This window comes from Dasypus novemcinctus, chromosome 27 (genome assembly GCF_030445035.2).
Source record: "Dasypus novemcinctus isolate mDasNov1 chromosome 27, mDasNov1.1.hap2, whole genome shotgun sequence".
Lineage (NCBI taxonomy): Eukaryota > Metazoa > Chordata > Mammalia > Cingulata > Dasypodidae > Dasypus > Dasypus novemcinctus.
The window spans coordinates 30604996-30632900 of NC_080699.1; the positions used below are offsets into that span (position 1 = coordinate 30604996).

The following is a 27905-nucleotide window of genomic DNA, read 5'->3' on the forward strand; positions in this document are numbered from 1 at the left end:
CATTCATAAAATCTTGACAATGTATGTTACTATCCTCCTCCTTCTTCACCTCCTTTATTATCCTAGTGGTTCTTGTTATTTGTATTATTATTTAAAATAATATTAGGGATCCTTTTGCCCTTAATAGTCACTTTTTTAAAAATGTAATTTACTAACAAGTTTAATCTGACTGGTGGTAATTGTGGAAGGTAGAAACTCTGCCAGAGAATTCCTTTCCATATAGTGCTACTGTAATACAGGTTTAAGGACAAGGAGGCCTGGAGGGGAATTTTGCAGATGTGTTATATGGGGGAAAAAGTATCACTGAATACACAAACTGGAATAATTAATCTAACAAATTACGTATCTCATCAGAGGGAAGACCTGTTTCGTATATGATGACATTATATTAATTCTATCCATGAACCTGTTCTATGCCCAGAATTTTCCACAGGGCATATTTGACATCCTTATTCCGCAGACTGTAAATGAAAGGGTTCAGCATGGGAACAACAATAGTATAAAACACAGAGGACACTTTCCCTTGATCCATAGAGCTGACCGATGATGGCTGCAGGTACATGAATGCTGTAGACCCGTAGAAAACAACAACAGCTGAGATGTGGGAACTGCATGTGCTAAAGGCTTTGGACCTCCCTTCAGTGGAGCTGATTCTGAGGATGCTGGCAATGATGAAGATGTAGGATGCAAGGATGGTGAGGGCAGGCATCAGGACGTTAAATGAACTCAAGCACAGAATCAGTAACTCATTGATGTAGATGCTTGAGCAGGATAACTCCAGGAGTGGAAAGAGATCACAAAAGCAATCGTTAACTACATTGTTCTTGCAGAAAGAAAGTCTCAACATGAAACCTGTATGAATTGTAGAACCAATGAATCCCAAAGCATACACTCCCATTGTGAGGCAGAAGCAGACATGATAGGACATGATAACATTATAAAGCAAGGGTTTACAGATGGCAACATAGCGGTCATATGCCATTACAGTCAACATGTGACATTCTGAAATAATAAAAACACTGAAGAAGTAGAGTTGAGTCATACATGCTGCATAGGAGATAATATTCATTTCTGACAGAAAATGCACCAGCATTTGGGGGCTAATGACAGTGGAATAGCAGAGATCAATGAAGGACAAGCTGCTGAGGAAATAGTACATGGGGGTGTGCAGGGAAGAACTGAGCCCAATCAGTGAGATCATGCCCACGTTCCCCATCACTGTGACCACATAGATTCCTAGGAAAAGGAGGAAGAGGGGCAGCTAGAGTTCAGGGCGTTGGGTCAACCCAGTGAGGATGAATTCAGTCACCGTGGAATGATTTCCAGAGTCCCTTATCCTCTCGGCAGCTTCTAAAGTTAAAAAAGAGAAAATAAGTGCATGTGTATGTGTGTTTGCCTGTGTGCAAAAGTGTATGTATGTGTATGGATGGGGAAAGGGTAATCCTATGGAGATCATTATTTTCTCCCTCCTCAGAAGAGATTCATATTGCAGAGAGTTCTTGAGCCTCTTCAGCTCCTTGGAAAACCAATGATTCTGGCTGCCCAGAGCAGAAATTATAAAATTCAAGACCCTATAATTAAGTATGCCATAACTTTTTAATACAAAGTAACAATTTAGGAATTTATGAGTCAGGTAGAATGAAGGTTGCTAGTGTTGATTCTGAGGGTTTTTATTTTCATCTCTGATATTTCACATGGATATATTAATTCCATGCATGTTACAAGGCATAATGATTAAATTTTTATTTTAGCCACAAAGCAGGATAGTGAATTAGTTCTGCAATTAAGAAACAGTGAGTTCGTGAATCTCTGAAAACTGTTTATATTAGTTTGAGTTATTTTCCTAACTAAAATCCCAACTCAAAATAGCTGAATGGCCAGCCAGCTGCTGGTAACTTTCATTTAAACTTTCATTTAAAATAGCTGAAATAATTGGAGATATTTGACTAGCAAATAAAAATCCACATATTACATTGTTATCTTCAAATGTTTAAAATGCTGCTATATTTAAGAGGTATTGGACCTGTTTTACATGTCTCCAAAAGTCTGATGTAAGTCTACATGCCGGAAACTAGGGGGAAACTATTTTTTTTTTCCACAATGAAGAAGATGCTGATGATCAGAAATACCCAGAAGTGGAACAATTATGTTAATGTGCAGCATACTCCTCACAACTAGAAATATTCAAGCACAGCCTGAATAAGCCATAGCAGAATATCCACAAGGACACAAACACTGGATAGGACATTTGATTAAATCATCTTCATTACCTCTTCCAATTCCAATATTCAAAGGTTTTTATCATTTTAAGTGCACTGATATTATATTAGATGGCCCTGAACTCATCTCTCGGCTCAGCCACATTTCTGTAGCTTGCATTGGGCAATTTACTCCATTCTCCAAGCATTTTACAAAATGGAACTGTTACTATCTAGCTTTGGTGGTGTTATGAAACTAAATCAAATGTTGCCTATAAGGTGTTTAGCATAGTTCCTGGCTCTAGGTAAGAGCTTAAAAAAGTAATAATGTTGTATAATTGTAACCTATTGAATCTCTCTAAAATATCTTTCATTTTCTCACAATTTTCAGTCCCATATCCATGACCATAATTTATTTTCTCATCATGTGGACACTATTTCTTTTTTTCGACATTGATATATACAATAATAGAGATGCCAAGCTATTTCACTGCGTAACCTCTTAAAATCATCAATATTCTCCATGGTCTCCAAATAAATTTCACACCAAATATCATGTCTCTGCATCCATGAATTTGTTTCTTACATTTACATTTACCCAGTCACTTACCATATAGCAAGCCTCAAAAGGTATGTGTTCAATGAAATTTTTTAAGATATGTAGAGATAAATCAGCATAAACTGCATATAAATGAACAAAGACATTTCCGTGCCTGAGTTGAAATGATAAAGAAGTGTTAACCTTAATTTTTGGGGGGACAGGAAGATATGAGAACATGCGCTAATAAAGAAGAGTGAATAGAGGACAGGTGAAGATATAAAAATAACAATTTGCATGTCCCTTTGCTCTGGGAAGGAGGTTAGTGTAAAGGACTCTAAGAATTTATGAGTCAAAAACTGGGATTGAGTATTCTCACTCTTTCTTACTAGAGAGCTCAGTGCTTTGCAGTATTATCCTCCATGGTTCTAGAGGGGAGATGATTCTGAGGATGCTGGTAGATAATTGAAAACTAACCTTGCAGTACTGAGGAAGGACTTGCTGCTGATGGAGTCATAGTCTAAATTCTCCTTTGGCAATTATTCTGAGTCACAGGTCATGATCTCAGATGACCATCTGAGATGCAAAGGCCATCTGGCCCTTTGCAAAGATTTGTTGATTGACATAAATATTTTATACTCTAAGTATAAATACTAAGTGCCTTATTAGAAACAAACAATCATTATGACTTCCCATTAGAATATTATCCCAAAGGTTATCAACTCATGGGAAAAGATACAATTAAGGTGTCCCTTTCCCCCCATTGACTTCTAAGTATTTAATAATATCACATAGGTATGATTTATTGCTCTTGTTAGATATTGATTGAAAACAAAGATGTGCGATATTGTTAGGGCTCCAGTGGGTTTCCTGCTAAGTCATTTAAAGTTTCAAGCTTTCAGGAAATTTTGATGACACAGACTAAATATATTTTATAACATCATTTCCAACAGGTGAAAAATAGAAAACCATGGAAAATAACTTACTATGTAAGATTTGAAAGATTTATTTTAATTGATCTCTACTAACTTTATTTACATTTGATGTACTCATAGTATCGCATAGAAAATTTTAATTTGGGAATGGAATAAAATAATCTGGCAAATGTTTCTATAAAGAGTTCCTAACAAAACTAACAAGGAGAGATAATGATTTTTTTTTCTTTTAAAAACAAACAAAACAGAATTGTTGAGGAACAGTGGAAACACATGCATTGTGTTGATTATTTTATTTTTCTGTGAGATGGCTAATTTTATTTGTGAACTTAGGTAGGCTATGATGCCCTGTTGTTTGGTCAAATACAGTCTAGATATTGCTATGAAGGTATTTTCTAGATATAATTTGTACCTGTAATCAGTTTACACTGAGTAAAGGAGATTACCCTCAATAATGTGGGCAGGCTTTTTCCAATCTGATATTTCCCAAAAAGGAAGAAATTCTGCCTGCTCATCTTCTCTACAGAGTTCATAATTGCCCAATAAATTTTTAACACATTTACATGATTGTGTGCTTGTGTGCATAGATAGATAATAGATACAGATATACATAGATATATATTTTTTATTTTTAACAAATCAATTCTATTGAAGCATATTAATAAAGCATAATCCATCCAAATTTTACAATTAATGGTATTTGGTATAATCACCTAGTTAGTTGTGAATTCATCATTTCAATCATTATCAGAGCACTTTTGTTATTCCAATAATAATAATAAAAACTAGACAACTAACTAACAAAATACTCAACACCTCTCAATTTATGTATCCCTTGCTGTACATAACTGCTATTCCATTTCCATCTCTCTAGTTTATTTGTATTTATATATTTTTTATTTTTTTAATATTACATTTTAAAAATATGAGGTCCCCATATACCCCCCACCCTCCTCACCCTACTCCTCCCCCCATAGCAACAATCTCCTCCATCATCATGAGACATTCATTGCAATGGGTGAATACATCTCTGAGCACCGGGGCACCTCATGGTCAATGGTCCACATCATAGCCCACACTCTTCCACGATCCGTTCAGTGGGCCAAGGGAGGACATACAATGTCTGGTAGCTGTCCCTGCAGCATCACCCAGGACAAATCCAAGTCCCAAAAACGTCTCCACATCACATCTCTTCCTCCCATTCCCCACACCCAGCAGCCACCATGGCCACTTTCTCCACACCAATGCCACATTTTCTTCGATTACTCATCACAACAGTTCATGAATAGAATATCAATAAGTCTACTTTAATCCATATTCTATTCTTCCATCCTGTGGACCTTGGAATGGTTGTGTCCACTCTGCATTTATATCAAGAGGGGGCTTAGATTCCACATGGATGCTGGATGCAACCCTTCTACTTTCAGCTGTAGGCACTCTTGGCTCCACAGTATGGTGGTTGACCTTCTACAACTCCATGTTAGCTGATTGGGTAAGTCCAATAAACCAGAGTGTAGGAGCTGAAGTCTGTTGAGTCTCAGGGCCTGGCTACCATATGGTCAGTCCAGAGATTCAGATCCCCTGGGTATATATTAAATCCCATTACCAACTACAGTTCTGGTAAAAGTAACAGGAGAGGCTTGTGAAAAAAAGATCACATCTGAGTCCAGCTCCATCACACAGAAGCACAAACTCCAAAGTAGGGCCAACTGACATGGCAATGAACTCCTTCTGCCATGACCATAGAACCTGTGGGTCTCTGTAGCCCTCAGAAGAACCAATATCCGGGGTTGTATCTACTTTATCTGTCTCTGGGACTCTGCTGAGGTGTGCATAAGGGCAACCCCTCTGATAAGCTCCCGGCTCTTTTTGGAGACTCATAACCATATAAACTCATTTGTCCTTTCCATTTCCCCCTTGATTCAGGTCAAAAAGCATTTTTAACTCCTGGTATTATATGTAGACTGAGATATTCTGCTGGTCTGAGTTGACCCTTTCATTCAAGGTCATTTTCTAGTTACATCATCAGCTGGTACTTGGTAGTAATCCCTAGGCACCAGGGAGTCTCATCCCCAGGAGTCATGTTCCATGCTGGGGGGAAGGCAACGCATTTACATGCTGAGTTTGGCTTCAAGACTGACCACATTTGAGCAACACGGAGGCTCTCAGGAAGTAACTCTTAGGCACCCTGCAGCTTTAGGGCTTGTTCTTATTTCACTGGCTCACAAGCATTGTATCAAGGGCTCCATGTTTGACTTTCCTTCTTTTTTGGCCTTTGCCGTTGCACTTGGGGGATTGTTGCTTTTGCTTTAAGGACTGTGATAGAGCTCCCCTGGCTAGGAACTTAGCACTTCCTCAGTTGTTGCTTTTAATTCTATCCACTATGAAAATATCCAAACATTTTTATGTACCCTGGATATATGCCCTGGAGAACTCCCTGCCTACCATGTGTCCCCTGTCAATAACATCCCACACCAGTATTCCTCCGCTGCCGTAGTTGAACCTCTCTGTGATCCAAAACTTCCTGAAAAGTGAAGCTCAATATATTGCCAGGTTCCCTTAATAGTTAAATGGAATATAGCGATGAGTTTAAAGGTTAGATATAGAATACATATTAATTTGGAAAAATTACGGTAAAAATAAATTGGGATATCAAAAAATTAAAAAATGCAAAGCTTTGTTTTTGATGTTTTGCCTTCCATCACTGCAATAAGTGTTGCCCTGTATGCAAATTGGCAAAGCAACTACTTCCATCTTTTCCTCAGTGCCTACTTCCTGTCTTTCTCTTTTCTTTTTTCTAATTATTAACCTTATCTTCACAAGAGTTTTAGATTACAATAATTCATATATACAATATACAGTTCATATATACAATATACAGTACTCCCACATATCCAACATAAGCAATAATCTTTTTACCTATTCATACTATATTTACTGAAACTGATGTACAGATATTGAGACAATCGCTTTCAATAAGGTAACATTTGTGTTTACATTGTGGTTTATATTTTAGACTGTAAAATTTTCTAGTTTTTAGTTATCTCATGTTTTACATTATGATTTACATTTTAGCCTATCAGCCCCTATATATTTTTGGTGTAATTTTACATGTCTTATATCCATCCTTGCATACTCTTGTGAAACACTTCTATTGTCCACACAGTTACATTGGTTCCATCTATTCAATACCTCTTTCCCCCTCCCCTTAGGGCCCACAGTGACCGTCAAACTTCATTGCTTGAAGGACCATGTTCAGAGATACTTGCAACAGTGTTGAGGGCTTGACATGCTCAACTGCCCTAATGCACTGGGAGCCACCATTTCTCTTGAGAGTTACATTTCCCTCTATTTGATGGCATCAGTTCTCCCCAGGATGTGCGTACAACTTCACTCTCATTATATGGGTCTCTATCCAATGATATAACCCACTATGGCAAAATGAGCATTCACATATTCCCTAGGAGCCTGTCCTGCATCAGATTATCCACTTTAAGCATCTTAAACAGGTAACTTTTCTTATTATATTTTTGAAAAGGTTTTCTCAGCATTATACTCTCAACCAAATACCTGACAATCTCCTATGTTCATATGTTGCCCCACCCTCCCCCCAATTTCTTGGGCAATATTACCCATCCTCCCATCCCTAGCTCCCCTCAAGCCAGCAAAGCCCCACCCAAAGGTAACCCTATGGCCCCATTTTGTCCCTTCCTTGTACACATACTTACCTCCAGCTTATCATAGATTTCACCCATGTAGGTGTCAGCTTACATCCTTCCTCTACCCTCCAATTTCCTGTAAGCCTATCACCAGTCTCTAGCTCTCTGAGGCAGCTTGATTTACTTATTTCATATCATTGAGGTCATGTAGTATTTGTCCTTCAATGCCTGGGTTGCTTCACTCAACATAAGGTTCTCAAGATTCATCCATGTTATCATGTGTGTTTGCAGTGTATTTGTTCTTTAAGCCGAGTAGTATTCCACTGTATGTATATACCACATTTTATTTATCCATTCATCTGTTGATGGGCTTTGGGTTGATTCCAACTTTTGGCAATAGTGAACTATGCTGCTATGAACATTGGTGTGCATATATCAGTTTCTGTCCTTTTTTTCAGTTCTGCTGGGTATATACCCAGCAGTGGAATTGCTGGGTCATATGGCAAATATATGGTTAGTTTTTCGAGAAACCACCGAACTGCCCTCCAGAATGGTTGGATCCTTCTGCATTCCCACCAGCAGAGGATGAATGTTCCCATTCATCCACATCCTCTCCAGCAATTGTAGTCTTCTGTTTATTTCATAGCTGCCAATCTTATGGGAATAAGACGGTATCTCATTGTAGTTTTGATTTGCAGTTCCATGATAGCTAGAGATTTGGAGCATTTTTTCATGTGCTTTTTAGTCATTTGTATTCCTTCTTTGGAGAAGTGTCTTTAAATCTTTTTCCCATTTTTTAAATCGGTTGTTTATCTTTTTATTTTCAAGATATAGGAGTTCTTTATATATGCAGGTTATAAGTCTCCTATCTGATATATGGTTACCAAATATTTTATCCCATTATGTAGGTTCTCTTTTCACTTTCTTGACAAAATCCTTTGAGGTACAGAAGGCTTTAAGTTTGAGGAGGTCCCATTTATCTACTTGTTCTTTTGCTGTGCATGCTTTTGGTGTGAAGTTCATGAAGCCATTTCCTATTACAAGGTCTTGTATATGCTTCCCTACACTGCTTTCCAAGGTCTCTATGGGCTTGGCTCTTATATTTCAGTCTTCGATACATCTTGAGTTGATTTTTGTATAAGGTGTGAGATGGTAATCCTCTTTCATTATTTACATATGGATATCCAGTTCTCCAGGCACCATGTGTTGAATAGGCCATTCTATCCCAGTTGAGAAGGTCTGATGGCTTTATCGAATATTATATGGCAATATATATAAGAATCTATATCAGAACTCTCAATTCGGTTCCATTGGTCTGTGTGTCTCTCCTTGTGCCAATACCTTGCAGTTTTCACTACTGTAGCTTTGTAGTATGTTTTGAAGTCAGTTAGTATGATTCCTCCAATTTCGTTTTTCTTTTTCAATATGTCTTTGGCTACTCAGGGCCTCTTTCATTTCCAAATAAATTTCATAACTAGTTTTTCTAGTTCCTCAAAGAATGGTGTGTTGACTTTTATTGGGATTGTGTGAATGTGTAGATCAGTTTTGGTAGGATAGACATCTTAATAATATTCCTATCCATGAACAGGGAATATTCTTCCATTTATTTAGGTCTTCTTTGATTTCCTTGAATAGTCTTGTGTAGTTCTCTGTGTATAAGTTTTTTTTACATCTTTAGTTAAATTTATTCCTAGGTATTTGATTTTCTTATTTACTATTGTAAATGGTATTTGTTTCTTGATTTCCTCCTGAGCTTGCTCATTATTGGCATATAGAAATGCTACTGATTTTTGTGCATTGATCTTATAACCTGTGACTTTACTAAACTCATTTATGAGTTCTAGAAGCTTTGTTGTAGACCTCTCAGGGTTCTCTATTTATAGGATCATCTCTAAATAATGAAATTTTGACTTCTTCCTTTCCAATTTGAATGCCTTTTATATCTGGTTCTTGCCTCAGTGTTCGAGCAAGTACTTCTAAGACAATGTTAAATAGAAGGGGTTAGAGTGGGCATTCTTGTCTTGTTCCTGATCTTAGAGGGAAGGATTTTAGGATTTCACCATTGTAAATGATGTTGGTTGTGGGTGGGTTTTTCGTATATACTCTTTATCATGTTCAAAAAATTTCCTTGTATTCCAATCTTTTGTAGTGTTTTTATCAAGAAAGGGTGCTGTATTTTGTCAAATGTTTTTCTGCACCTATCGATATAATCATGTGATTTTTTTCTTTCAATCTGTTTATATTGTGTATTACATTGATTGATTTTCTTATGTTGAACCATCCTTGCATACCTGGAATGAATCCCACTTGGTCGTGGTGTATAATTTGTTTAATGTGTTGTTGAATACGGTTAGCAAGTATTTTGTTAAGGATTTTTGCATCTGGGTTCATTAGAGAAATTGGTCTGTAATTTTCCTTTCTTGTGCTGTCTTTGTTTGGCTTTGGTACTAGGGTAATGTTGGCATCATAGAAGGAGTTTGGTAATGTTCCTTCTGTTTCGATTATTTGGAAGAGTTTCAGCAGGATTGGTGTTAGTTCTTTCTGGAATGTTTTGTAGAATTCACCTTTGAAGCCATCTGGCCCTACGATCTTCTTAGTTGGGAGGTTTTAATGACTGATTCTGTCTCTTTACTTGTGATTGGTTTGTTGAGATCATCAGTTTCTTCTGTCATCAATATAGGCTGCTTGTGTGTCTAGGAATTTGTCCATTTCCTCTGAATTGTCATTTTTGTTGGAATGTAGTTTTTCATAGTATCCTCTTATGATAGTCTTTATTTGTGTGGGGTCAGTGGTGATATCTCCTTTCTCCTTTCTTATTTTGTTTATTTGCATCTTCTCTCTTTTTTTCTTTGATAGTCTTGCTAAGGGTTTGTCAATTTTATTGATCTTCTCAAAGAACCAGCTCTTGGTTTTGTTTATCTTTTCAAATGCTTTCTTATTTTCTATTTCATTTAGTTCTGCTCTTATCTCTGTTCTTTCTTTCTTTCTTCTTCCTGTGGGGTTACTTTGTTGTTTTTTTACTAATTCCTCCAAATGTGCAGTCAGTTCTTCAATTTTTGCTCTTTCTTCTTTTTGGATGTGTGAATTTATGGCTATAAATTTCCCTCTCAGTACTACTTTTACTGCATCCCATAATTTTGGTATGATTTGTTATCATTTTCATTAGTTAAAAGTAGTTATTAATTTCTTTTGAGATTTCCTCTTTGACCCACTGTTTTTATAAGAGTGTGCTGTTTAATTTCCATATCTTGGTGTGAAATCTGGCCCTCTGGCCCTTGAAGATTTCAAGCTTCACTCCACTGTGGTCAGAGATATTATTTTGTATGATTTCCATCTTTCTGAATTCATTGAGCCTTTCTTTGTGGCCTAGCATATGGTCTATCTTGGAGAATGATCCATGTGCACTTGAGAAAAATGTATAACCTGCTGTAATCGGATATAATTATCTGTATATGTCTATTAGATCCAGCTCCTCTCATATACTGTTCAAAGTTTTTGTTTCTTTATTGATTCTCTTTTGAGATGTTCTGTCCAAAGTTGATAGTGGTGTATTAAAATCTTCTACTACAAGTGTAGAGGCATCTATTCTTTCACTTAGTTTTTTCAGTGTTTGCTTTATGTATTTGGAGGCACCCTTGTTAGGAGCTTAAATATTTATGATTGTTCATTCTTCTTGAGAGAGTGTCCCTTTCACTAATATGTAGTATCGTTCTTTGTCTCTCACAAAGAGACATTGTTTCACATTTAAAGTCTATTTTGTCTGATATTAATATAGCTACTCCTGCCTTTTTTTGGTTATTGTTTGCTTGTAAGATTGTTTTCCAACCAGTCACTTTCAACCTCCATGAATCCCTGGGTCTAAGATGTGTGTCTTGTAGACAACATACAGATGGGTCATATTTCCTTATCCAATCTCCCAGTCTAAATCTTTTGATAGGGGAGTTTAATCCATTGACATTCAGTGTTATTACTTTCAAGGAATTATTTATGTTAGCCATATTTTGATTGGACTTGTGTTTGTCATATTTTGTTTGTTTTTTTCCTTCTCTTTTTGTCTATTTTGTTGCTCTTCCACTCTCCTCCAATTCTGCCTCTCCTGTTTTTTCCTTTCTTCCTGCAGAACTCCCTTTAGTATTTCTTGAAGGCTAGGTTTCTTGTTGGCATACTCTTTCAATTTCTGTTTATTTGTGAATATTTCGAACTCTCCATCATTTTTGAATGCTAGTTTAGCTGGGTAGAGTATTCTTGGTTGGAAATTTTTTTCTTTTAGTACCTTGACTATATCATAGCACTGCCTTCTTGCCTCCATGGTTTCAGATGAGAAATCAGCACTTAATCTTATGAAGCCTCCCTTGTATGTGATGGTTCTCTTTTCTCTTGCTGCTTTTAGAATTTTCTCTTTGTCTTAAGCATTGGATAATTTGACCAGTATATGTCTTGGGGTGGGCCTGTTGGGATTTATGATGTTTGGGGTGTGTTGTGCTTCCTGGACATGTACATCCATCTCTCTCAGGATTTTTGGAAAGGTTTCAGCCATTATTTCCTCCAACACACCTTCTATCCCCATTACCTTCTCTTCTCCTTCTGGGATGCCTATAATATTGTGCGTTTTGCATTGTCATTCAGGTCCCTAAGTCCTAGCTGGATTTTTTTCTATCTTTTTATCGATCAGTTCTTCTATCTGTTTGATTTCAGATGTACTGTCTTCCACATCACTAGATCTCTCCTCTGCCTCTTCTAATCAGCTGCTATTTGCTGAGAGTGTATTTTTGATTTCTTGAACTGTGTTGTTCATCCCCACCATATCTGTTATCTTTTTGCATATGTCTGCAATGTCCTCTCCAAGTGTTTTCTTCATATTGTTAATCTCTTCCTTTACTTCATTAAGTTGGTCTCTAATATATATTTTGAGATCTTTAATTACTTGTCTGATGCTCTGCTCCCCTTCCTGTGTTTTAGTTTGTTCATTGGATTTAGCCATGTTTTCCTGATTATTGGTTTGGTTTGTAGGTTTTTGTTGCTGTCTGGTCATCATTTTATCTTGACAAGTTTAATCAGTTCTTTAGCTTCTTTGTCTAGTCATGGTGATTAATTGGTTTTTGTTCTTGTGTAAGTGTTATGTCTTCTCTTTGTCACTTGTTCTTCTTACTCTATTTTCTTGTTCCTGTGTAGGTTCACTTTGAAGGGAAATATTAGGGCCAGGGAAAGCAAAATGAGTAAGAAAAGAAAATGTGTAAAGTAGTATTGGTAATAAATGTCAACAGCCACAATGTGAGATTTGGGAGAATGGATATTAGACTCATGTAAGTTGTGTAGAGTTATAGCAGTAAGTAGAGTACCTATAATGAGATGTTCAATTGAATATGGGGAGGATAATAGTATGAATTAAAAAGCCAGTGTTTTCATGAGACAGGGAAAGAGAAAAGAAAGACAATAATATCAAGAGTGGATAAAAGACAGAAAACAGAACAAAGGTATTAGAAATTAAAAGTCAGACAATTTGGGGGCTGAAGAAAGGGAGGTGGAATGTAAGAGAAAGAATAGATGATGGAGGATAGCAAGATGTGGGGGAAAGGGGATAGTGTAGGTGGCCAAAATCAATTCACACAGAAAAGGGGAATTGGAGGATGGGGAAACACAGCAAATGTGAAGTGCTCCCTGAAGCACCTATTATATAATTAAAATAAAATAAAATAAGAAGAAAAAGAGAGAAAAGAAAAAAAGAGAAGAAATAAAAAAGGGGGTGGGCAAAGAAAAGGGAGGGAAACAAGCAAGAAAAATAAAAGGAGAAAAAACCTAAATAAACAAAAAAGGACCTTGGGGGATTAAATGGGAGAAAAGACCAGGAAATAATTCAATATTAGCAATCAAGACAATAAAAAAAAAAAGCACAAACACCAAGGTCTAGGGTAATCAAGGACCTTAGATGGACCGCAGGCACAGTGGATTCAGGTTTGGGAAGTCTGCAATATTGCAGAATCAAGGTGTGTGAGTCTCTGGAGCATGGGCCACCAGGGTTTAGGGGACACAGACCTGGGAACTATGCATAATGTTAACAGGGGGCCTGGGAGCACCACAGTGCAACACAGCCTTCAGGGATCCCTGCAGCTGGACACCAGCCTTAGGAGGAGGGATCCCGCCAGCAAATTCTGACCTCCATGTCAGAAAACCAATATTCCACCTCTCACAAGACTCTCTTCTGTCACTCTCTCACCAAATCGACATCCAGACACCTCCTGCCCTGCAAGCCCCCAAAACAGCCTGCTGGGGGCGCCACTGAACTACAAAGTGTTCAGGGGCCACCGTGGACGGGCTGCCAGCCTTAGGTGGAAGGGTTGCTCCTAGAACTTCTGACCTCCATGTCAGAAACTGAAAGTTCCACCTCTCACAAGAATCTCTTCTGTCACTCTATCACCAAATTGACATCCAGACACCTTCTGCCCTGAAAGCCCACGAAACAGACTGCTGGGGATGCTGCTGCACTACAAAGAGTTCAGGGACCACCGTGGATGGGCTGCCAGTCCTAGTGGGAGGGGCTGCAGCCAGAACCTCTGACCTCCAAGTCAGAAACCCCAAATTCCACCTTTCGCAAGAATCTCCTCCGTCACTGTCTCACCAAATCGACTTTCAGACACCTCTCATCCTGCAAGCCCCCAAAACAGCCCACTCAGGGCTTGGGAACTCCCCAGCACAGCAAAGCCTCCAGGAATCACCACCGCTGCCAGGCTGCCAGCCCCAGGGGGGAGGGCCCCATGCACAACCCCGACCTCTGTGAAAGAGACCCAAAATTCTACCTCTCCTCTGTTACTTTCCCACCAAATCAATGTACAGACACCTCCTGCTCTGCAAACATCCAAAACAGCCCAGTCCAGCAGGACTCCAACCCTACTCAGCCACTTCTTTGCAGGAGAGATTATAAGGTGCACTCACTCAGATGCCATCTTGCCCCGCCTCCACATAGATATAGATCTCTGGAGAACTCTAAAGACTGAACTATAATGTTCAATATGAAAATGTATTTGAAAATGTTTATTCAAAATATTTATTAAATATTACATCATTTTGAAAGAATGATTGCAATTTACTTTCAAAAGTTTATTTTAAGAAGCAGAGTTTTAAAATATTTTAAGTAGATTTTGCAAATTGGGGTGTAAATCATAAAAACTTTGTAATAGAATAATTCATAAATTCTTTAAAAATTTTGCTCAACAATAATTATAAAACCCAAGACCAAAAAATCTGGTAAAATACTAGACCCAATTTCTGTTCTTAAGAATTTGACAATGTTGATAGAGATAATATCAACCAGCATTCATTAACAGTAAACGATATGAAAAGGGACATTATTATTATAGTGGGTATGATGAATCAGCAATGTGCCTAGTAATAGCCTGAAGTGGAAAGAAAATACATGAAACAATAGACACTAGGTTTGTTAAAGATGTGTAAAATTCAGAAAGGCAGGTTGGAGTCAAGAGTAGGATAGGATAGTAACTGGAATGAAGACTAGGCATTGGAATGAGCCCAGAATTGTTGAGAAATTAAATGAGCTACCACATCCAGCATGATAGACTCCTTTCTAGTACATATTAATAGTTATTAACATATTAATACATTTTACTTACACATTATACATTCTATTTTAATCACATTTAATCCTATTATTCTTATTTATAATGCTTTATCCAAATGTTAACACTTGAGAGAACAACATAGAGTTGTCTGTGACTATATACAAATATTCAAAGGTATGGTAGGTAGATAACTACTAGTTATCCCTAAAATCCTTTCTCACTTCCTTCCACAAGATCAAAAGATATCCTGAATCTTAGTTTGGCACATGGACATATAGAATAACCATGGCACTTCTCAGCCTCCACTGTAGCAGATACTGTCATGTTGCTAAGTCCTTGTTAAAGGGATATGAGTGGAGATGAGGCCTGCCACGTCCAGGTAGTGTTATTCAAATGAAGGGACATTTCCTATTCCTTCCACACATATCTTTCTGCTGGTTGGGTGGTGAAGATAAAGGACAGACCTGGAGCCAGTGTTTTAGACCACAAGAGAAAAACTACATGTTGTAGTCAGAAGTGCATAAAAGGAAACTAATGTCATTTAAAGCCACCATTCCAGCTTGAATAACCTTCTGAGTGTGTGCATGTTTGATTTCATAGCCAAAATATTGTAGAAGTCGGAGGAAGTTCAATTATTTGCATATGGAAAGGCCAGGATTCAGGAATAATTTTGGGAAGGAAAAATTATTTATTTATGGCTGGACTCGGAGCTTCTCATTCAAAGTGTGAGCCCTGAACAAGATTTTTGAGTTCTTTTTATACAGAGGAAGACCTAATGGTTCTTTGTTTCAGTGCTCAATAGGCTTGAGTTAACATATATCTTCCACATCCCAGGTAAGGTTTCAACATGGACTTCATACATTCTAGACAAGCTTTTAGCATATTTGGTTTGCATTTTCCTTGAATATTTAAAGTTTATAGAGTTAGTATTGTTTAACTGTTTTTTCCGGGACTGGAGTCATTGTCATAGTTACCAAGGGCAGAGCTTCAGTTCTCACTGTCCCAAACACACAGCTCAGGATACATACACTTCAGGTTATCTATGAAGAGATGAACAGCCTGCCCCCCCACCCATAACCTACTTCATTTTCCCCCTTTATGCCAGCTTATCTTGCTAAGCTTTGGCATGATTATTGTTGGAGTTATGAGGTGGGTGTCTGTTCATTGTTTTGATTGATTATTCCACTTATTAATTTCCCAGTGAGGGCCCAAAGACAAAGTTCCTGGATAACATGGCAGTTTATCCTGTTTTCATAAGAAGTTCTAGTCTTGGACAGTAGAAACCTGGGGGTGGGGTCCCCAGCAGTCATTCTGGGGATTACCAGTGCTTATGTGGATTTTTTGCTAAGCTCAAGACCCATCTATTAATTTTATTTTGCCCTTAGAGAGTTTACACCTTTAATCTTAAAGGGGTGCTACTTCTTGCAGGCCATTGGCTGTAGTCCTTACCTAACAAGATGTAAAAACTGCTATTTTATTTACACTGGAAGAAGGTGGATCTGGCATTCTGTACAAAGCTGGGTGAAGTTTTTATATGGTTAATAAGATGTTCATTCTGAAAGAAACAAACTTAATAAAAAATTTGGAATACCTGTTTTTTTAAAAAAGGACATTGGATTACAGAGTTAGACAGGGTTAGGTGCCTATAAAGATGGCACACTTTTTAAAAGTTAGTGCAGAACAGTATATACATATATATTTTAAGTTATTTCTTTCCAGAGAGAAATTGTAATAGATAATAGTATTATGTACTTAGTGTTGTTCTGAAGATGAATTTCAGGCTGTTTAATGACTGGCACTCATTTGCTCCATCAGGTGCTTCTGGTGAATTGACACATTTTGGGTATTTGGTTTCATTCAGGATTAGTGCACCAAGTGGGAGATTCCTGTAGGTTTTTAGCTGTGGAAGTGATCAGAACTACAGAATAAAGTTTTTTACATTTTGGGTTTAATTGAATAATTTCTGGTAATTCTGACTGTTCAATAGGTGACCCATCACTAGCAAGCAAACCTCATTTTGCTACACAGTAGAGTAGAGTAGTAGGGTGGCTGAGCCTGGCACCAATTAGCTAGCTACCTGCAAGCTACTGGTGGTCCCATTGTTTCCAGCTAAGTCCACCACCTTATTTTATAGACATGTTTATTAATAATTTAGAAAGTGAAGTCACAGGAATTTAGCATGTCTAATGTACTTTTGTACCTGATCCAGAATAGAAAAGATAACATTACAATTATTAAGCATATATTCAGAACAGGATAAAAGTACTGCACTTAATATTAACTAGTGTATTACTTAATGCATAAGTCTTCTGAGTTGCAATTAATAATTTTAATTTTCAGGTTTGTAATACCTTACATGTTATCTCTCCATGGGAGCAGGTCATAATGTTGTAGAATTTGAGAGAAGTTCAATTATTTGAGTATAGAGAGGCCAGGACTCTGGAATGATTTTGAGAAGGAAAAATGGTTTATTGACGGCCGGCCGGACTCGGGAGCTTTCTGTTTGAATCCCGAGCCCCAAACAAGATTTTTTAGTCCCTTTTATACAGAGAGGAAAGGCCAAATGGTCCTTTTGTTTCAGTTCTCAATAGGCTTGAATTAGCATATATTTCCACATCTTAGTAAGCTTTTAGCATGGACCTCAGGCATTTGATAAGCTTTTAGCATATTTGCTTTGCATTTCCCCTGAATACTTAAAGTTAATAGACCTTGCATTGTTAAACTGTCTCCTGCTCGCCAAGGGCAGGACTGCAACCTTTCATCATTCCACACCCACAAGTCACAGATAGTTTAGGTTACCTCTGGAGACAAAGAGCCTGCCACCCATAGCGCACATCATTTTCCCCCTTTGCCAAAGTTTAACTTGCTAAGCTTTGGCATAATTATTGTTGGAGCTATGAGGTGGATGGCTGTTTGTTGTTTTGATTGATTATTTATCAATCTTTAGTGTAGCATCCAGGACTGTTTTTTTTTTTTAAGAGTTTAGAAGTTTTCATTCTGGACAGCAGAATCCTGGGGTGGGGGCCTCCTGCAGTCATCCTGCGGCCACTGGTGCTCACATGGGTTTCCAGCGAGGTTCCAGATCCATCTATTAATTTTATTTTACACTTGAAGAGTTTACACCTTTAATTTAAAAGGGGTGCTGAAGGGAGATGGATCTATTTTCTGTAACTGCTTCCTGCTGGCCATGGGCTGTAGTCATTGCCTAATAAGGTGTAAAACTCTTAATTTATTCTAACTGGAGGAAGATGGATCTGGCATTCTGTACGAAGTTGGATGAAGTTTTCATATGGTTAATAAGATGTTCACTCTGAAAGAAACAAACTTAATTAAAAATTTGGAATACCCGTTTTTAAAAGAGGACACATTGGATTACAGAGGTAGACAAGGTTAGGTGCCTATAAAGATGGCACTCCTTCAAAGCTGGTGGGAACAGCATATATATTCTTTTTTAAGTTATTCATCTTTAGAGAGAAATTGCAACACTTACCTTTGTCTGAAGACACATTCCAAGCTGTTCAATGATTGGCACTCATTCACTCAGATGCTCCTGGTGAACTGGCACTCCTTGGGCAACTGGCTTCACTCAGGATTAGAACACTAAGTTGGAAATTCTCTTTGTTTTCACCTGTGGGAGTGATCAGAACTACAGAATAAAGGTGTTTTTTTGTTGTTGTTTTTTTACACCTTGGTTTTAATTGTACAATTTCTAGCAATTTTGACTTGTTTAATAGGTGACTCACCATCAGGAAGCAAGCCTCACCTTTGCTACACAGCAGAGTGCAATAGAATATAGAAGTTGACTGAGACTGGCTGAGACTGCCACCTTATTCTATAGACATGTTTTTAACTGTTTAGAAAATGATTTTACCAGGAATTTAACATGTCTAATATACTTCTGCACTTGATCCAAAATAGAAAAGATAATGTTATAATTATTAGGCATATATTTAGTACAGGATAAAAGTACATCACTTAATATTAACTAATGTATTACTTAATGCATAAGGATTCAGAGTTGCAATTATTAGTTTTGAGTTTCAGGTTTGTAATACTTTACATGTTATCTCTCCATGAGAGCAGGCCATAATGCCAATTGTGTTTAAGTTTCACTTACTGTATCCTGGTATCATGGCTCCACTTAGCATGTTCTTCAACGCAGTGAGCAAGTCGCAGCATCCTTGATCTTAGAGAGAATTTCCAGTATTCTACTAGCCTGGTGCATAGTGCTGTCTGGCACTATGGAACAGTGCCAGTCTGGAGGCGATATCCATTGTACACTTGGCTGTACTGAGTCATTATTGGCTGCTGCAGTAGCTTGAAACTGCAACGTAGTTTCCATCGACTTCAGGAGCAGAACCAGAGGCTGATAGCAAATATTTTTAATTGAGGGGTCAGTGACCAGCCTAGCCAATACCTCACATAGAGAGGCCACCTGTAATGTATTCAAGGCCTGGTTTGAATACACAAGAGTTTGACAATGTTAAAGTTTATTCCTTGTTTTCATATTTATTTTAAACAACTTAATGCAACACATATATCAAATGACTGTTCACTTACACAATTTTACTATGAAGATAACTGTAGGTACTTTTAGTAATAGAAGAAAAATATTATTTTTCATTGTTAAAATGAAAACAGAAGATTTCCAATAGAATCAAGGTAACTTTTTATTACCATTTACTTAAATATGTACTTTGCGGTGGCCTTCAGACAGGTTTTATTATCATTAAGTTATTTCTGCTACCAATACCAATCTAAGTTTTAGTTAACAATGACTTCTAGAACTAGAACTATTTAAACATTTTCAGTTTGGCAGATGTTTCACAACCTCCTTATAATTGACTATAACCACATTGACTAGACACCTCATGTTTAAATAAACTTATTAAATTACAATTACCAAAGAAATTTACTCTATTTATTTAAGAGAGCATATCTACAATCTTTTTCCTTTAGCTTAATTTCACCAATGTGAACTTACAATTTTCATTACTCTAAAGATTTTGTATATATAATGTTAATTTAGTTTATAAATTAACTATGGGAGATTACACTCAAGTTAAATAAAATTGAAACCATAATAGTTTATGCAAGGAATGTTCTCTTTTTCCCTTACAGGAAGCTAAAAACTTCTTTTCTTTAAGTTATGAAAATTAATAATTTAAAAGCATACTGACTACCAGGTTTTAAAACAAATTACACAATTACTTAATTTTTTAAAATCATAACCCAGGAAAGATCTCTCCATAGTTTTTATGGACTTTCCTTTATTTACTGAAATTTGTTAATAGAGCCACTAATTACCTTTATTTTGTTGGAAAGACATCTTCTGGAAGAAAATAAGGCTCACCAGATTGTGGAGAAGGAAAGAATTTATTTTCAATCTTGCAAGAAGGGGCGCAGAGCCAGATATGGCTGGTGCCCCGAACAAAGAAAAATGACACAATTTATACCCCTAAGCCTAGCATGCAAGCTCTTCCTCTGTTTTTCCATAGATTGGATACTTCAGAAGTTACATCTTATCTGAGATTTAACTTTCCCGTGCAAAAGTTTGTGATTTAACTGCTTCCTCTATCACATTCCAACCATTTTAGTTTTTACCTGCTCCCCTTTGTCAAATAAGGAATAGAATTTATTGCTGAAATGGCATCGACCTAGTCCTTCTTGGGCATCCCTCCACTGCCCATAGGACTGGCCTAAACTGGTGTCCTCCACTGCTGTCCAACCCGGGAGTGGGAGACTGAGGCAGCAGGCTGCCAGGTTACACCAATCAACAATTTTTTCCTTACATGAAAATTAACCTAATATTTGGTTTTTTTGTTTGTTTGTTTTATTTTTTTTATTTTATGGCTGACAAAAGGTTTAAACTGGGAAATTACAGGGCAAACTGATTCTTAATTCCCTAGCCTAGTAGATAGGTTTAATCTGCCACACCTAGTCTTGCCTTTAAAGCTCTTGCAAAGAGGAGGCCCTTTCCCAATTGTTTCTATAATCAGATTTCTATGACTTTTTCATCCTGCTTAGTTTAATTTGGGCCTTAAGAATACTTACAAATATAACTGCATATTTAATTTTTAACAATTTTAAGAATTTTTATTTGTTAATTTGATGTTATCCTGATGTATGAAGACATACACTGAGCATTTTTTTTTAAATGGGCAGACTCAAAGAGTTAGACACAAACACAACTCATTGATGTTACTTATAATTTGCATTATTTTATATACTGTTTAGCTTAATTAATTAGGGGTCCAGAAATACATATTACTTATATAACTGCATATTTAACCTCAACAATTTGAGCAAATAGGCAGATATAAATAGTTTGAGACAAAAACATAACTTTAATTACTTTAAACTTCTAATCTTTACAAAACAAGTGTGACGGCAAACATTTCAAAGACTCTTGAAACTTTCCTTAATTTGCACTATGACCATGCAGTTTACCACAAGAATTTTCCTTCTTACTTAATGGATTATAATAACCAAAATGTTCTCAATGCTTTAGCACCATTTTGTTTTAGAACTTTATATTTTACTTTGAAATTAGCAGAATTTTGGATAAACAACAAGATTAATCTTATATATTTACTGAGGCTATTTGAAGACTCAGGGAGACAGACGTTTCTCTCATGAATTGCCACTAGGGACACTGACAATCCAGGCAGGAGACTTCTCCCCCTCCACCCCCTTTTGATTTTGGAGATAATAAAATTCCAGTGGTCATTTACCCTTATTCCATCAGGCAGCAATTTATTTAGTTTACACTTGAATTCATGAGAGAAAGGGTTACTAATACCAGGACAGGAGACAGTGATGTCCCAGCTCTTCTCTGGCCTATAGGGGCAGAAGCTATTATGAAATAACCATCAGCAAAGGCAAGGGGTGAGGTTAGCCTTGAAGTAACCATAAACTAAGGAAAGGTAAAGTTTAGAGTTTACCCTTAAATAATAATTTCAGGCTAAATTCACCCAGCTATAATTGCAGTTATTACCTTTCCACTGTTTTATAATATAAATGCATTTATAAATGATTTTAATGACAAAGTCATCTTCTGTTTCCTTAACAATAAAAACACATTCCATATATCCCACATACTAAGTTACCAGGCAAACTTCTTACAACATATAATTGCCATTAATACTAAAAAGCTTGTTAAAATAATGAACTTTTCTTCACTTTAAATACTTAGCATGTAATACCAGAAACAGTTTCTTTGGAAGCAAGTTGGCAGGGGAGGCTGGCTGCCAAATAAATTTGTTATAAAATTACCTTTTATTATTATTATTATCAATTCAGTTTTTGTTTAATAATGACTTTCTGCAATTTGCCATTTAAATACCTTAATTTAAACAATGGTTTGTAAAACCTTTATAATTATTTATACCTTTAAGACAAATTTTACCTCCACAGAACACATTCTCTTACTTAAAGTTACTACAGTACCTTCTAAGAACCTGGGCAGAATGCAAACGTATTTTGGTTTTGACACCCTAAGGAGGGAACTTTACTGCATTTATTCTGATTCTGCTTTTCACCCCCTTCACTTCCCCCCCTTCCAGGCAGTCAGGTGGACAACAAACAGGAATGCAGCTTATGAATAGAAGAGTGGACTCACTGGAAAGGGGCAAGCCGCTCCCCCCTTTCCAGCTTTCAGCCAAAATGGGCAGACAGAACCTACTCAAATTTGGCAACTCTCCCGGGGACCCAGCCACCCTGACTGGGACATCCCCAACAAACTTGGGTGCGTGGCGTGGACACAGATGGCTTCCAAGCCCCGGCAAAGGGCCAGACCAGAGACAAGACAGCAGAGCATGCACAAACATCTAGACTCCGCAAGCATCCAGACTCCTCAGCTTTTGCCCCAGAATCATTTCACCCCCTTGCCAATGGCAAGGGAGGGCTCCAGCTCTGCTGTAATTCTACTTTACATAAGGACACAACTCCAACACTAGCATTGAGCTGACACAGACAGAAGCACAAAGGTCACTAATCTGACCCACAAGTGTATATATTTATTTTCACCATGGCTGCCCCCACAGCCATCACAAACCTCAGAACACTTAACATTTGGTATAAAGCGAATTCATTCACAAATTAGCACCATAACAAAAGATTTGTAACCAAGTTTGTTTGTTTGTTTTTTTAATCCAGACCAATTTCCAGGATGTTAGGACTTGAACCTATAAACAGCCCTTCCTATTAAAATCGAGACTCCAGTCCTTTAGTGGATATAAGACCAGTACCAGATTCTAACATGCAGTTAGACAAACCCAAAACACCAGGGCTTTTCCCTGGTTTTTCTCCTTTTCCCAAGCCTAGAGAGAACGGCTTCCCCCCAACCTACTGGGGCTACTAGGGTGCTCTCGGGAGGTGATCAGCCTCCCCTGCCTAGCAATTAAAGCTAGGGCTTTCCAGACTCTGCTCACCCGGGGAGTCTTACCTTCTTCCATGTTCGGAGTTCTTTTTCGTTCCCAGAATCTTTCTCTTCAGACCTTCCATTGTCCTCGATTTTTGTCGGGAAGATTCTGGTGGAGCCCACATCTTTTCTGGATTAAATTTAATCCAGGGGCGCCCAGATTTGGGGTTCACCCGAGTCCTCCCGGCTTCCTCGGGGATTTGGAAGGGGCAGCAAAATGCTACCGTCTCTGGCCTTCGTTTGTTGTCCCTTCGTGGTCGCCAAAAATGTTGTAGAATTTGAGAGAAGTTCAATTATTTGAGTATAGAGAGGCCAGTACTCAGGAATGATTTTGAGGAGGAAAAATGGTTTATTGACGGCCGGCCGGACTCGGGAGCTTTCTGTTTGAATCCTGAGCCCCAAACAAGATTTTTTAGTCCCTTTTATACAGAGAGGAAAGGCCAAATGGTCCTTTTGTTTCAGTTCTCAATAGGCTTGAATTAGCATATATTTCCACATCTTAGTAAGCTTTTAGCATGGACCTCAGGCATTCGATAAGCTTTTAGCATATTTGCTTTGCAGTTCCCCTGAATACTTAAAGTTAATAGACCTTGCATTGTTAAACTGTCTCCTGCTCGCCAAGGGCAGGACTGCAACCTTTCATCATTCCACACCCACAAGTCACAGATAGTTTAGGTTACCTCTGGAGACAAAGAGCCTGCCACCCATAGCCCACATCAATAATGCCAATTGTGTTTAAGTTTTACCTATAGTATCCTGGTAATCATGGCTCCACTTAGTGTGTTCTTCACACAATGAGCAAGTTGCAACATCGTTGATCCTAGAGAAAGTTTCCAGTATTTTACTGGCCTGGTGTACAGTGCTTTCTGGCACTATGGAACAGTGCCAGTCTGGAGGTGATATCCATTGTATGCTCAGCTGTACCGAGTCGTCATTGGCTGCTGCAGGAGCTTGAAATTGCAGCATAGTTCCCATCAACTTCAGGAGTATAACCGGGGGCATGATATAGCAAACATTGCTATTTGAAGGGTCAGTGATCAGCCTAGCTAATAACTCACATGGAGAGGCAACCTGTAATGAATTCAAGACCTGGTTTGAATGCACAAGAGAGTTTGACAATGTTAAAGTTTATCCCTTTTGTAAATATATTTTTTTAAACATTTTTAATGCAACACATTATATATCAAATGATTTTATTTTTTTACACTTTTACCATGAAGATACTAGCAGGTATTTTACCTTAGTAGTAGAAGGGAAAAAAAACTATTTTTCATTTTCAAAATGAAAATGGAAGCTTCCCAAAGAATTAAGGTACCTTTTCATTACCATTTACTTAAACATGCACCTGTGGTGACTTTTAGACAGGTTTTATTTTCACGAAGTTATTCTTTGACATCAATACCAATCCAGGTTTTTAGTTAACAATGACTACTAGAACTAGAACCATTTAAAGGTTTCTGTTTGGAAGATGTTTTAAGAAACATTTTGCAATTAACTAAAACCACATAGACTAGTTACCTTACATTTAAATAAACTTATTAAATTACAATACAAAGTAAAGAGTTTACTTTATTCATTTAAGAGAGAATATTTACAATTTTCTTTAGCTTAATTTCATTAACATGAAATTGCAGTTTTTATTACTCCAAAGGGAGATTATATCCAAGCTAAATAAAATTGAAACCATTAGAGTTTATGCAAGGAATGTTTTCTTTCCTTTCTTTACAGGAAGCTAAAACCTCTCTTCTTTGTTTAAGTTCTGGAACTGTGAATAATTTTAAAAGTATATGGACTACTAGGTGCCGAAATATATTATAAGTGCATAATTGTTTAATCACAATTTAGGAAAGATCTTTTCAAAGATTTTATGAACCTTTTTTCGTACTGAAATTTGGTAATAGAATTATTAACCACCCTGATTTTAAGGCTGCCAAAAGATTTAAACTGGAGAATTACAGGGCAAACTGATTTTTAATTCCCCAGCCTAGAAGATAGTTTTAATCTGCCACAGCTAGTTCCTCCCTCAAAACTCTTTCAAAGAGAAGGTCCTTTCACAATGATGTGGGCTATGGGTGGGAGGCTCTTTGTCTCTTCAGAGATAACCTAAACTATCTGTGACTTGTGGGTGTGGGATGATAAAAGGCTGCAGTCCTGCCCTTGGTGAGCAGGAAATGGTTTAACAATGCAAGGTCTATAAACTTTAAGTATTCAGGGAAAATGCAAAACAAATATGGTAAAAAGCTTGTCGAATGCCTGAGGTCCATGCTAAAAGTTTACTAAGATGTGGAAATATATGCTAATTCAAGCCTATTGAGAACTGAAACAAAAAGACCATTTGGCCTTTCCTCTCTGTATAAAAGGGACTAAAAAATCTTGTTCGGGGCACGGGATTGAAACAGAAAGTTCCTGAGTCTGGCTGGCTGTCAATAAACCATTTTTTCTTCTCAAAATCATTCCTGAGTCCTGGCCTCTCTATACTCATTAATTGAACTTCTCTCAAATTCTACAACAACAATAGTTCCTATATTCAGATTTTTATATGACCTTTCCATCCTTCTTAGTCTAATTTGGGCTCTGGGAATATTTATTCACATATATAAAAGCATGTTTAATTTTTAACAATTTGAATAGAGCTCTTTTAAGAATTTTCATTTGTTAATTTGATATTATTATCCCGATGTATGATGATATACACTGAGCAAATAGGCAGACAAAAATAATTAGACACATTAACACAACTCATTGATGTTACTTATAATTTGCATTATTTTATATACTGTTTACTTTAATTTGGGTTCTAGAAATATATACATTACTTTTATAACTATATATTTAACCCTAACAATTTGAGCAAATATGTAGACATGAATAGTTTGACACAGAAACATAACTTAGTTACTTAAAACTTTCATTTTTTTACAAAATAAGTGTGACTACAAAACATTTGAAAGACTCCTGGAAGGTTTTTTTCCTTAATTTGCACTATGACCATGCAGTTTTGCACAACAATTTTGTTTCTTAACTAATGGCTTATAACAAAAATCCTCCCAATGCTTTAATACAATTTTCCTTTGTTTCATAACCTTATATTTTACTTTGACTTGTATATTCACCGAGGCTTTTGAAGTCTCAGGGAGACTGGTTTCTCTCATGAATTGCCACTCTAAGGAACCCTAGCAGTCAATGCAGGAGGCCTCTTTCATTTCCCAGTCCTTAGAGATAAAAAGATCCCAGTGGACCTTCAACCCTGAGGGTCAAGAATTCCACCAGGCAGCAATTTAGTCCACACTTGGAATCATGAGAGAAAGCAAGGTTACTAATACCAGTAGGACAGGAGACAGCTATGTCTCACACTTGCTTTTCCCTGGACTAAAGGGGCAGAAGCTGCTTTGAAATAACTATAAGCAAAGGCAAGGGGTGAGGCTAGGCTTGAAGTGACCACAAATGAAGGTAAGGTCAGTTTAGAATTTATACTTACAAAAAAAAACAAACACAGATTTTAAAGTTGAGGTTTATCCTTTTTTCTGCACTTTTATGGCCCTTACTGCAGCCAGATCGTTAAAAGGGCTATCAAGTGATTAGAGGTCTATTGTTTTCAAGCAATAGCCTCCTTCCTTTAGACAAGTTTACCAGTAAACATTTCAAAGCATTTTTACTGAGACTCAGAGGGAGAGAGATTCAGAAAAGCAGAACCTGGGCAGAATGCAAATTTATTTTAGCCTTTGACACCGCGTAGGGAGGGAACTTTATTGCATTTATTTTGATCCTGCTCTGCATCCCCTTCAATTCCCCCATTCCAGGCAATCAGGTGCATAGTGATTAAACAGGAATGTGGCTTATGAATAAAAGGCATGGACTCACTGGAAAGGGGCAAGCTACTGCCCCCTTTCCAGCTCTCTGCTAAAATGGCTTGAAAGAACTTTTTAAAATTCCGTGCCTTTCCCAGGAACCCAGCCACCCTGACAGGGGCCAGTTTCAATAAACTTGGGAATGCCGCACTGATATGGGTGGTCCCCAAACCCCAGAAAAGGGGCGGACCCAGAGACAAGACAGTAGAGCATGGGCAAATATTTAGATTCTGCAATTTTGCCTTATAATCAATCCACTCCTTTGCCAATGGCAAGGGAGGGTTTCAGCTTAACCAAAAGTTACCACTTTACATAATTACACAATTCAACACCAGCATTTGAGCACAGACAGATGTACAAGACTTATCAATCTGATTTACAATCTCTATATTTTCCAGACATGGCTGCCCCTGCAACCATTACTGAGGAGAGACGTCAGGCTGAGGTGTGGCTCACGGCAGTGGCAGGGCTCGGCACACGCCAGGCACCGCTGTGAGTCAGCCCGGGCGGCAGGCATGGGCGTACGGCCCTCTGCCGAGAGGGGAAACCGGGCGCTTTCCCGCCCTCCCCTCGCTCCCCCGCCATGATCCGGCTGCTGCCTGCGCCTCTCTCTCAACCCCCGCCCTCTCCAGGGGCCTCCGCGAGAGGCCGCCGCCATAGAGGAACCCCCGCGCCTCTTCCCCCCTCCCACAACACGCAAGTGCAGACATAATCACCGCTTGCCACACCCC

General features: G+C 37.8%; 1 protein-coding gene across 1 annotated transcript; it reads right to left on the minus strand.

Moving 5' to 3' along the window:
- Positions 1-394: 394 nt before the first annotated feature.
- On the minus strand, positions 395-27759 carry LOC101439988 (putative olfactory receptor 8G3). The gene is given in 3 exon segments (XM_071212284.1): positions 395-1350; positions 24073-24415; positions 27631-27759. Coding segments are annotated over 3 exon segments (1428 nt in total).
- Between the last annotated feature and the right edge of the window lie 146 nt (positions 27760-27905).